Source organism: Bos taurus, chromosome 8 (genome assembly GCF_002263795.3).
Source record: "Bos taurus isolate L1 Dominette 01449 registration number 42190680 breed Hereford chromosome 8, ARS-UCD2.0, whole genome shotgun sequence".
Taxonomy (NCBI): Eukaryota; Metazoa; Chordata; class Mammalia; order Artiodactyla; family Bovidae; genus Bos; species Bos taurus.
The window spans coordinates 78109805-78122631 of NC_037335.1; the positions used below are offsets into that span (position 1 = coordinate 78109805).

The 12827-nt window shown below is 40.8% G+C and overlaps 1 protein-coding gene across 6 annotated transcripts in view; it reads left to right on the forward strand.

Annotated features, from left to right (window-relative positions):
• NTRK2 (neurotrophic receptor tyrosine kinase 2) overlaps positions 1–12827 on the forward strand; it is a 411482-nt gene that overhangs the window by 156380 nt on the left and 242275 nt on the right. The window contains exon 12 of one of the 6 annotated variants that reach the window (NM_001075225.2): positions 11305–12035. The exons of the other annotated variants lie outside the window; for them this stretch is intronic. Coding sequence (NP_001068693.1) covers positions 11305–11342 — 38 coding nt within the window. The 3' untranslated portion in view covers positions 11343–12035. Of the gene's footprint in view, positions 1–11304; positions 12036–12827 lie in introns of those variants that run through there. 6 annotated transcript variants of the gene reach the window in all.

Here is a 12827-nt window from a genome sequence, read left to right on the forward strand (position 1 = left end):
CCTATGATTGAAAATGCAGTTGAAAGCAATCATTTGCAGTGGCTGCTGAGTTGCCTGCAGGATTGAAGTGTCCTGCTCGTGACTGTGAATGGAAATCTGGAAAGTACAATTATTATCATGAGTAGCATATGATTATCCTAGAGAATAGCACAAAAGCATCCTAGCACACCCCAGTGGTGGACGGACTTCACCTATTTTAAAGTCCCCTTGGTTCTTGAAACATTTATCTCTTGGTGGATGACAGAAGTCCTTGTTTTGGAAATGAAGCTGGAGAATTTTTTTGTCCTAAAGTGCCAGGCTGAATTACACAAGATAATTTAAAAGACGTTTTGATGTCCTGTCATCACAGTGAAAGGTAACTTATTACTGTATGATCAGTGAGTAAAACATACTTACAATAAGGATTTACCATATAGTACAGGAAACTATAGTTAATGCCATGTAACACGCTATAACAGAAAACAAAAAAGAATACATATTTGTATATATTCATATGCAACTGAGTCACTTTGCTATATGCTTAAACCTAACACAATATTATAAATCAACTGTATTTCAATAAAAAAGTATACTTAAACAAAATATGATCACTAAGCCCACTTCTGCCTGTGTGCTTTTATCTGTAAAATGGAAGTGCTCACCTTCCTTTTCAATACTTAACAAGCAAATGATATTCCCCTTCCCAAAAGAAGTGTTAAATATGACTCATATATACTTGAGAAGGTATAGGGAAATCAGATTTTTATAAATTGAATATTTTTTGCACCCAGTATCTTAGTAGAGTAAAACAAAAATAACCCCAGAAACATAATGGTGAGATAACTTCCAATAAAGTGGAAACTAGATTAGGTTATTAAAGAGGAAATTATATCATATTAAAATCTAGAACATAAGTTCCACTCGATAAACAAAAATAATGATGTCAGTTCTAATGAGGTGGATGAAACTGGAGCCTATTATCCAGAGTGAAGTAAGCCAGAAGGAAAAACACCAATAGAGTATACTAACGCATATATATGGAATTTAGAAAGATGCTAACAATAACCCGGTGTATGAGACAGCAAAAGAGACACTGATGTATAGAACAGTCTTATGGACTCTGTGGGAGAGGGAGAGGGTGGGAAGATTTGGGAGAATGACATTGAAACATGTAAAATATCATGTAAGAAACGAGTTGCCAGTCCAGGTTCGATGCACAATACTGGATGCTTGGGGCTAGTGCACTGGGATGACCCAGAGGGATGGTATGGGGAGGGAGGAGGGAGGAGGCTTCAGGATGGGGAACACATGTATACCTGTGGCAGATTCATTTTGATATTTGGCAAACTAATACAATTATGTAAAGTTTTAAAATAAAATAAAATTTAAAAAATTAAAAAAAATAATGATGTCAACATATGCCTCAGTTCTTCCCAGTCCACAGGAAAAAATGAGAGAAGGGCCCAGAGATACAGAGAAAGTAAGACATGAGAGAGAGACAGAGACAGGTTTAGAGAAAGATGGAGAGTCAGAGGCGGAGAAGGCAATGGCACCCCACTCCAGTACTCTTGCCTGGAAAATCCCATGGATGGAGGAGCCTGGTGGGCTGTAGTCCATGGGGTCGCTAAGAGTCGGATGCGACTGAGCGACTTCCTTTTCACTTTTTCAGTTTCATGCATTGGAGAAGGAAATGGCAACCCATTCCAGTGTTCTTGCCTGGAGAATCCCAGGGACAGGGGAGCCTGGTGGGCTGACGTCTATGGGATCACACAGAGTCGGACACGACTGAAGTGACTTAACAGCAGAGAGTCAGAGAGAATAAGAGAGAATATATCCTCAAAAACACATTTGGGCATCTCTGAAAAATGAAACAAAAGAAGGTATAAAATTGGGAGATAAACTAGAAAGACTCTTGGCTACACAGCCTGGAACAAGACAAGTGTTTGTGAAACTTCCAGTCTAGAAAGCTTTAAGGAAGGATATGGTCATTAGTTGGTTCAAAGTCATAGTAAGCACTTACCACAAAGTCCTAAATGGGCTCAATGAAGGTGGACCAAGGTCAGGAGAGAGATTATTTCAAATGCAATATTTGTATATATATATATATATATTTTTTTTTTTTTATCAGTAGGATAGTTTGAAATTTCCAAGGCTTGGCACCTTGTCTAAATATCCTAATTCTAGTAACTGTACTGAGCTGAGGAGCTTGAAAATGGCTTGGGGAGTATTAGGTACTCATATGAACTCTACTCACTTCAGTATGTTAGATTTATTTCATCACTGTTCTAGAATGGGCAACTGAGGCTCAGAGAGGCCAGGAGAGCCAGGATCCAAGCTCAGTTCTGCTGGCTTCAGGCTGCTTTTTGCTCTCTAAACAGCCATCCTTGTGGTTTTCTTTCAGGCCTCATGCAATTAACAAAGAAGATAAAAACATAGGGAAATTGTACTTACTAAGATTCTGTTACAATGCCAGCTATAAATAAAGTTCTAGAATCTTGTAGAGTTAAACAGTGGATGGTAAGTGGCCATAATTATGAAGAACGGAAGAACAATTTATAATCCGGTCATTACTTCTATGCCCGTGTAATTATACTCTATCCTTTCATCTATGTGACATTATAGATTTTTACACCTTGCTCATAAGGCAGTGCATTTGTCCATCACATGTCCTTTGAATGCCTCTTGTGTTTACGTAGATGATGATTTCTGTTTTGAACTAATAATGTGTGTAGAGTTACAAGGTAAATAGCCTTTCCCTTTTAATCACTTTGACTTACTAAAGAACTTCCTGTAAGGTATGGAAAGCATTCCTTAAAATAATGTCAGATGTTTGGATACACTAAATTTTCATTATAAGAAAAAACCAGAATATATTGTTTTCCCAGTGTCTTGGTTCCAGTTGATTCTTGGCATGGTTGCTATAATTCTTAACCAAGCTGTTATATTTGGTATGCCATGTATGCCATGCATACTTTATTTAAAAAAGAAAATAAACTGTGAAATCTGGTGTGTGTAAAAATGCACTCTCTTGAAAATTCAGAGTTTTCTACATGTATAAATTGTACCTGAACCAAGGAAGTATGAAGGGACTTCCTGTGTTACTATTGCGTGAAAGAATTGAGGCAGAGAGAATCTTGTCTTTCAGATATGGGTAAATGCTTAAAGCACTGAGGCTGACATCTGTTCCAGCTGCTCTAAGATATTGCTGTGGGGTTAGTCAGGGTTGTGAGGTGGGATGGGCTTTTTCTAAAATGAGCTCTTTTGAGCAAATAAAAATGTCACAACGGTGGAGACTTCTGGAATTTGGGGGTTAAGTCAAGTCAGGGTTCAGCTGGCTATCCAAGTCTGAACGCATATGAAGTCAAGTCAGGGGTTCAGCTGGCTGTCCAAGTCTGAATGCTGTGTCTATGGGATTGATTTTGCACTTTTCATGTTTCCTATTGCAATAGAGTAGGTTCTCCATATTATCAAGACTTTTTGAAACGGGTCACCTGCTGCTGCTAAGAAGTGGTCAGAGGGGTTGGCTGTGGTATTAACATCCCGGGGGTTCCACCTGATGGGGAAATGCTTTTGGACCATGGATCCTGTTCTTGGTGGCTGGAATGGACTGGTGTTCTTTCAGACTAGTGAGCACGTCTGGGACATTACCTTATGTACCTTGCTAGAGTAAGAGATGACCACTGGAATATGAGTTGGATTCACTTCTGAAGGGTCTGATCTGGGACTTTCAATCTGGTCATGTCCCTCATAGGCTCTCCAAGGGCAGGTGAACCACCTTCCAGACCCCATTGCACCTCAGATGTTCTGGAGGAGAGGCATGTTTTATTTCTCATTTCACCATCATAACTTCTGAGATGATGGAAGTCCTTCTGTTAATGTTATCCTGGAGAAAGGTCCCAGAGAAGAAGGGCACTTTTGAGTGGAGGACCTCCTTCCTGCCCCGTGATAGTCTCCTGTTTCTAAACTCGGGCACACACACTTTTCTGCATAAAAGGCTGGGGCCAGACAAGAATCTTGGAAGCCTGGCAGCTTCCTAAATGTGCCTGAAGCAGCCATGGAGGCAGAACTGTAGTCTGGGAGCAGGTCCCTGCGCAGCTGACAGTCATGTCCTTGCTTGTGCGGGCTGGGCAGTGAGGAGGAGGTGGTATGGCGGCAACTTATGAGAGAGGGAACCATCACAGGATTGGGGAGTGGCCACAGTAACTGGACTCCTTGAAGAGCAAGAGTTAAGCCCTCAGGATGTGGCCTTTGGCAATTTCACCTTGTCTGCACTAGAGCATCAAATGCAGTCCACCTCCCAAGATGTCCGTTTCCAGATAGCTCAAAGGCCTTTGGTTTTTGATCCTGTTCTCAGTCAGATTTGGATAATTCATGTTTATTGTAGTCAGAGAGTAGAGATTATCAACCTCACTTCTCTTTGTTTTGCTTTCTAGAATATTTGGTGCTTAGCTGAGGTTTCATTATCTTGTGCACTTTGCTAATTGAATGGAGATGAGATTTATGAGGTACCTCTATTCAAGAGAAGGTAATTTGTTTGACCTTCCTCTCTGCTTCATTGGAACCATTAGTAGATCTGACTTTCCTGCTTTGCAGTAATAGGCAGAGACACTGGGCACTCTAAAGACCCCTGATAGCTGCTTTCTTAGCAGGCATCCTAAGTGTTACTAATTTTCAGACTCTGTCGTTGAAGCATTTCTGGGAATGCCTAATCAGAAAGTGGTGGTCCAGGACAAATTTTACTTTTACCTACTCTCTTCTTTGAAGGATCATCTTGAATTTGGACATGGGATCATCGTTCTGCTCTGAGGCCTTATTATATCTGTGTTCACTCTCCAATAATTGGGGCTACCCTCTCTACATGCTTGAGGTCTCCCAAGTACATCAACAGCAGTGCTTTACCTCTAAGTTCTCTTCTTCCTCTTGCCCTTCCTTTTTCCATCTCCTACTTTCATCATCATTATCACCAGCACTATCGTCACCACCATAATCTCCACCGTCACCACCACCACCATAATCTCCATCATCACCACCACCAGTATCTTCTCTATGATCATCACCACCACCATCATCACCATCATCATCACCATCAGACCAGCTCTGGCTGCCCCATGTCCACTTGTTTTCTGTTGCTTATTTTATGCATTATTTACTTTTCTAGAAATTTATTTCCAGATCCATTTTGATCTGTGGGCCTTGGTTTTACCCACGACTGAGCGGAGCTGAGCAACTTCCTTTGTGTATGCTTGAGGTTCTTGCAGGTTTCTGTATTGATAGGTTAATTGAGCAACAGGTTTTACGTCATTTGTTTTCTGTTTGGATACTACATTGTCGTCCTCTGGATTCATATACTAAGAAGAATCACTGTCCGGAGTATTTTGGCAAAAACAAATCTGGACACAAATCTATATTGGCAGCAGCAAGTATGCGGTCTTCTGTAATGAAATTGACAATGTCATGCTTATGTACTGAATGTTTGAGTCACTGGTAAGCCTCTGGTCTGAGAATCATGGAGTAGTGTCTTTAGGAAGATATCATTTCACTTTACAAAGAGTTACCCTATAGATTTTGCAGTGTATGTTTATTGTCCTCAGTCAGAAGGCAAGGCACAGCCTGCAGGAGGACACTAGATTGATTTGGGTATTTCACCGTGTTTGTAGTTCAAGCCTTTTGAGTATTTAATGCCCCTTAAACCATAAACATTTTTTTCTTTCCTACTCTGCTTATGGCATTTTTAAGTTATTCCGCAGATCATTGCAATGGCCTTGGTCTTTGGATGTGCTTCCCATCCTATGTGAAATCCCTGATGTGATGGTGCATGTGGCCTCGGACACTTTTCATCGGGCCCTGCTGATCAGATCACATCCTCCTTCAAATCATTGAATTTTAATTGTGCAAGAGCTTTAGTTTTCCTTACACATTCAGGTTTTGCCAAGAACTTTGTGTTTCCTGCTTTAATTTTCAGCTCATAACTTAACTTCATTTTATGAAGTCAAACCTGAGCTTTAAAAGCTTTTCTGACTGTCCTCAGCCATTTACTTTAGTTTTTGTTCTTCAGCTAACAAATTGGCAACAGTTTCCTTTTTCCCACTCCCACACCCCATAATTCTGATCATCATGAGAATTAGAATGAACCAAGTCTAGTACTTTTCCCCCAGGAGCTGAAAATGCTTCAGGAGGCACCCACTGGTTCTTGTGTCTTAACTCTGCAACCTTCCATATATTCTGACCAAATGTGTGATTTTATACAGGAAGCTTTGAAGTGATTTGATTAACCCAGTTACCAGTGAGAAGCAGCAGACCCTACACTGTATTGTCTCTCCCCTCCCTTCCATTTTGGTTCTGTTCCCAAGTCCATCAAAGTTCAAGAAAAGTTTTAGACATTACTATGCTATGGCTTGGAATGAATGCTGTCCTTGGTAGCATGAGAGGCAGGCAGGGCATAGAAGATATAGAGACATGCTCTCTACCCTCCTGTGCTTAAAGTCTAGGATGCAGGAAAGTAAACAGAAAAGATATAGAAGTTTAGCAAAAGTACAAAAGGAGAACATGTTAGTGAATGGAAGAGAATGCTGTAGAAGTTAAGAGAGAATGAACTAATTACTCGAAGGAAATGGCTTTTATGCTGGATCTTCAAGAATGGTGAAGGCTTGCTTGGTAGAAGGTGATCTTAGGAGATGTGATGGTGTGTAGACGAAAGGAACGTCCTTGGGAAGGAAACGGGGTGCTTGAAGGATGGTTAAGCAGCTTTTGGAATGAGTGCAGAGGAGGATCTAAGCTTAATTGTTGGGAAATTTTCGCCACAGTTGCAGGTGATACCATTTGTAAAGAGGGACTGACCATCCAGAGGTTCTGACTTTATATTTCAGCTCTCATTCTGTTCCTGGGTGACCATGGATGTATCACAACAGCTATGTGGGCCGAGTGACTCACCTATAAAGTATAATTGAAAAGGCACAAAAGCAAAGGCTAGTTGATGCAACAACCAACAGATACTAAATGTTTTACAAGGATGTCAAGTGAGGACAATCAGGGCTTCAGACCAAGTGCTAAAATAAAACAAAATTGCACCTGGCTCAAGTCTAACTGAAGGAAAGCATTTTACCCCCACCATTTCCTGGACACCTAATCCTATAAGAACACAGGAGATTCTCTGATTTTTACCTGGTAAACATTTTCCAGAAGGCTCTGGGGATGTTTGCTTTGCTTTCCAATGAAGGTGAGCTGCCATTCTGGCACCCTGGCCACCTTGCTGTCTCCAAGGTGGCAGCGTGCCCTGCAGACACCAAGCTGGCACTTTTCTACTTCTCCAATAACAAACGCGATAAGATCTGCTTTTTTAGATTGCAGCTGCATCTTTCTTCCGTTCCCTTAGCATCCTTTCAACTCAGCAGTTTTCCTTTTTGCTTCAGATAAATTGCTGTTAATTTAAATGTACTGCAGATCCTTGCCATTTTATGGCTGATTGCTTCTGAGTAATAGGAGGAAATTGTGTGCATGTTTGAATGTAAAGAAGTCTAAATGGGTCAGAAGCCAATGGTAAAGAAAGCACAGTGCTTCACTGACCTTCAGCCCCCTGGTCCTTCTCTTTGAAGAGGTCGATAAGTGGATCCAGAATCAGCAAATAGCAGAGACCTATCCGGGTTTTTCTTCTCTGCTTTCAACTTGACATCACATTTCTCATTCAGCACCTGCTTTATCCTTGTTCTTATTTAGCTCAGCTAAGTGTAAGCAGCGGTGGCAGAGTTTTTCTAGAATTGTTTTTGATAAAGGAGCTGTTGTCACGATAACTACCGTGCACCATCGGAATTCTGCAAACGCTTCAGAATGTCACATTGTCAAAATATCTATATTTCAGACTCAGAAGCTAGACAGCTCGTTTGGCTGCTAAACCCACAAGATGTTCAGCCATTTGTTGTGGTCTAAAAACTTTCCCCCTCACTAGGAGAAAATAATGATCTATTGTTTTATATCATTTTGTAGCCCTTTTTTAGGGTTTCTTATAAGATGAGAGGGCACAAGTCATTAGATCTTGGTGGCTAAGTTGGGGTCCTAATTGAAATTTACCATCAACCCTTTGGAAACATGAAGCATTGGATACATTTTCTTAAGCTAGTCAAGTTTTAAATGAAACTAATTTTTCATGAGTTGGTGGTGTATCTTTAGTGTATCAGTGGTATGTGTGAGTATCAAGTATATGGGAAGGAGACTGACTTGCCTTCCTTGAGGTGAGGGGTGGTGTAAGCCATGCTTTACATGCAGGCACTACACACTGCTTATCAGTATAACAAGCTGGCTTTTCATCAAGAAAGACATAAAGTGTGTATTTTAGGGTGGCTTTACTTGCTTTTCTTGCATGGGTGTGTGGAACTGCGATGTGTGTCTTTGAGAAGGACACATCACAAAAGGCAGAGCATAAGAAGGTTACAGAGGGACACGACACGACATCAACTTAAATGAGGCAAATGCCGTTGCAGCCTGAGCAAATGGCAGTCCAAAAGAGCTTCCACTGAGTCCAGCAAATTGTTTCTCCCAATTTTAATAAATAAAAGAGGCTGTACATTATTTTTTTTTCATTTTTAAAATGTATTTTTTTATTGAAGGATAATTGCTTTACAGAATTTTGTTGTTGTCTGACAAACCTCAACATGAAACAGCCATAGCTATACATATATCCCCTCTTTCGAACCTCGCTCCCATCTCCCACCCCATCCCACCCCTATAGATTGATACAGAGCCCCTGTTTGACTTTCCTGAGCCATACAGCAAATTCCTGTTGCTATCTATTTTACATATGGTAATGTAAGTTTCCATGTTACTTTTTCCATACATCTCTCCTCTCTTCCCCTCTCTCCATGTCCATAAGCCTATTCTCTATGTCTGAAAAATGTAAAAAAAAAACAAACAGAAGAGCCTGTAGTGCGGGTTGGGGAGCTGCATGGCGAGGAAAGTGGCAAATAGAAGCAAATTGGAAGAACAGCCTGGTTCCAATTAAACACTTTGACATCAGTAAACTCTTCAAGTTCTTGTATGGGGTTGGCCCAAAAGTTTGTTTGGGTTTTTCCATCAAATGTTACGGAAAAACACGAACAAACTTTTGGGCCAACCCTATGCCATAAACCCAGTGGAAATAAGGTTTGCATTAGCAGCTTAATCTATTGTTATTTTAATCAAGTAAACCCTTTAAAATTGCATGTTCAGAAAAACTGGTATATCGAATCAACAAATATTTTGTTTGAGGGTGATGTCTTCTGTTTGTATCTCCAAGCTTTTCTTGCTTTTATTGGCAAACTTGACATCCTCATATTAATCCCACTGTTTCAGTGGGAAGGAATTTGAGATCCACCCTCTTGAAACCTGGAAGAGTAGCTAAGGTTAGTTCATTTGGTATTCTCAAGCTACGTACCATAGTCCACTCTTCAACTACTGCTGCTTGTGTTTGCCTGGAGGCTGGGCTTTTAGAAAGAGACTAGAGACAGATATGAAGGAGACTTAATCAGCATCACTGTGTGCTTCCTAAATTCTCAGTGCTCTGTGGGTGATTAAATCCATAAATGATGTTTGGCATTTGTCCCTAGTTCTTTTCCTGAGACTTGGAAGGGCAGGAGAGAGAAGTGCCATGGAAATTAAGCTCCATAGACTCTTTTAGTGTTGTTGTAAATGATTATACAGCTTGGTGATGGTAATTACAGCTCTGGAGGCAGATGACACCAGCACTTGGCAGACCAGACACCAGGTTGAGGAAAATCGAGAGTCTGGAGGGTTGGTTTTAGAAGTGTCTTCCAAAGCTAAACTTGAAAACGTCTTGGAAGCGTCTTGGGGGTTTCTACTATGACATCATCTATTCTTTCACTTATGCATATAAGAAGCTAATGAAGATTCATGCAATTTACTCACAGAACTCTATGTAATAAAACCTTCCCTGTTCCTGCTGGGTTTTCACAGGCAAGTTTGGAGAAAGCTTATCACTTCTAAGGTCATGGTAGGGCAGCCACTGCACCAGAGGTTCTGGGAATTTGAGTTCCATCCCACACTAGCTGTCAGAACTTGAGAGGCTGCTCAGTCTCTAGCCCTCAGTTTTCTCACCAGTTAAGCAGGTGTAACAATAGAACCTATCTCCTAAGGTTATAGGGACTTGATTTAAGCAAAGAGCTTAGAAGATACCCTGGCACAAAGTAGATTTACTGTGCAAGTGATTCCCTCAACTTTCTCCATCTGGAGTCAATGAAGTATTTGAAGTCAAGGAACTCCAGTTTCTTTATTTTTGCATCATATATTACAGTGTCTGCTATTTGGTTGGTGCTCAGTAGATGTGTGCAGAATTAGTTGATATTAAGTATTATATATGTTTTATATATTATGTGTACTAGATACTACATGTCTTAAATTGTATATATAATGTATATACATACAAATATACTTCATGTTGTATGCTATATACCATATTTTATATAGATTCTACATATGTGCCATAGATATGGTATGGTACTTAATTAAATATATGCAGTTAATTAACTGAGATTCCCAGGTGGCACAGTGGTAAAGAATCTGCTTGCCAATGGAGGAGATGTAAGAGATAAGGGCTTGATCCTTGGGTCAGGTTGGTCCCCTGGAGAGGGAAATAGCAATCCACTCCAGTGTTCTTGCCTGGAAAATTCCATGGACAGAGGAACCTAGCAGGCTACAGTCCATGGGGTCACAAAGAATCAGACATGGCTGAGGGCATACGCACGCACACACACGCACACACACACACACACACACGCACAATTAATAGTAGGATTCCTAAAAAAGAATCTAAATCCTCACATGAGCTCAATATTTCTCCAGGTGAAGCCAGCCAGTTCTCTGATCTAGCTGAGTAATTAATTAATTATTTTAGACATAATTTGGTTTTATAGGTAGGAAAAGAAAATTAGAATTTGGGTAGATATCTGTTATTGGATTTTATTTTTTCCTTATATATAAAAACTACCGAGGGGTCATCTTTTACTGTGCACAGATTTCTCCTCCTTAAATTAAGGTGTTAACATCTGAGACAGTTGTGGGTGAAATTGCGTGCAGGAATCCTTTGCATCTCTTTCCTGTGTTTCCTGTGCCATGTAAACTCAGTTTTAAGTCTAAACTAAGCTGTTAGATAATGAGACTCCCATTTTCTCCTGATTCCTGTTTTGTAATTGCATTATCTTTATGTTTTCAAGCGTATTCCATGTTGTGTCTCAGTTTTGATGTTTATTATGTTCTTTTAAAAGTGATTGTACTTGCATGTTATTTTCCATTGATTTTTCTTTTGAGCATGACTTATGTTTTATTTTGTGTTTCTTTTAGGTTTTGTTTTGTTTCATAAGATTCCACTGGATGGGTAACTGAAATAAAGGAAAAGACAGAGAAGGGGGCTGTGGTGCTTGTTGGTTGATGCTGCCTTGTAAGCTGGACTCTGGGGGCCGGCATTGACCTTTCCTGGGAAGTGCCTCTTACCTGGGATTTCCTGGTAGATGTGGGTGGTATTTGCAGGAGGTACCGCATGAAGCCCGCGGGTGCCGTGAACTGTGAATTGGGGACACCAATGCAGAGACAGCTCACAGGCAGCTAAGAAAGTCAAGAAAACAAATTAATGCTTCTCTTTTGTTCTCACGATCATTCAAATACAAAGTTGAATTGAAATACTGTCGGATTGTGCTTCTCTTCAGAAAGGTGTGTGCTGTTTGACCGTACTGGAAATGTATTGATTTTCAATGTTGCTGTTTATTAAAGGTGAACTGTAAAGTTTTAAAACAAATCTAAATTTAGGAACAGGTGTAGGTACACACTAAACAGTGGAATCTCCATTTAACATGAATTTTAGCACTGTTTTCTGTTGTTTAATCAGTACTGAGTTCAGAAAGTTTCACTTTTCCACCTAGAAAGCAGTGACTAAAAGAGTTAAGGGCATATGCTCCATCGCTGTGGGGGCTTGGGGATAGCCTTGGGAGTTTCTTTCCTTCACTGGCTGTTAAGGTCCAGAGTCAATGCAATCAACAATAATGCTTTCCTTAAAGTGTATCAGCAGACAAAAAAAAGAAATGGAAAAAGAAAAGAAATAAGCTAATTGGTAGGGGGCTGTGAATTTTGGTCAGCCATAGTTTCAGAAAAATCGGAAAGATGTAAAGTATATACATATGGTGCATATGCCCTTTTATTTGACCTCTGTGATCCACCTGCTTTTTAGAAGTTTGCCGAGTGAGACGGCCGCAGCATCTCACGCTGTTCCCATGACAGAACTGTAGCTTTTTGCTCTGAAAAGGCCTGCGAGCTGAATGGCTGGCCTGCTGTGAGCAGGAGACCACATTCTAAGAAGGGTAGTCCCCTACAACATACTCCACTCCACTGGGTTTTCCTGAGCTGGACAGCTCTTCCTGACCCCAGCAGCACACAGGTGGCAAGTCACTAATGAATACGTGCTTTATAATGCCCAGCTTCAGTGCTGCAGGGGCAGCCTTCGAGTTACAGAATTCTGCATCCCTGCCTTAGTCTTACGTGGACACCCGTCTCACGCACGTGGCCACCACAGTGACCTTTGTGTGCACTTCGCTTAGTGTGCACCAGGCGGGATGGGACCCCTGTGAGGTTTGGCTGCTCCTGCCTGCCTCACACCTTTCCTGTTGGGGGAACTTCAGAGCCAGGCCCGGAGCATCTTGTTTGAAAACACAGTTGGCTCTGACTGTTAACACCTGCCCATAGATGTCACAGGTGAATTGGAAACTTACTGACATTTTTGAAAAGCCCTTTTGGTGGGGGTGGGAGGGATAGTTACTCAAGTTTTGCAGTTCAGCTTTAAGGTTTTATAGATTTTTAACTGGTCCAACATATTC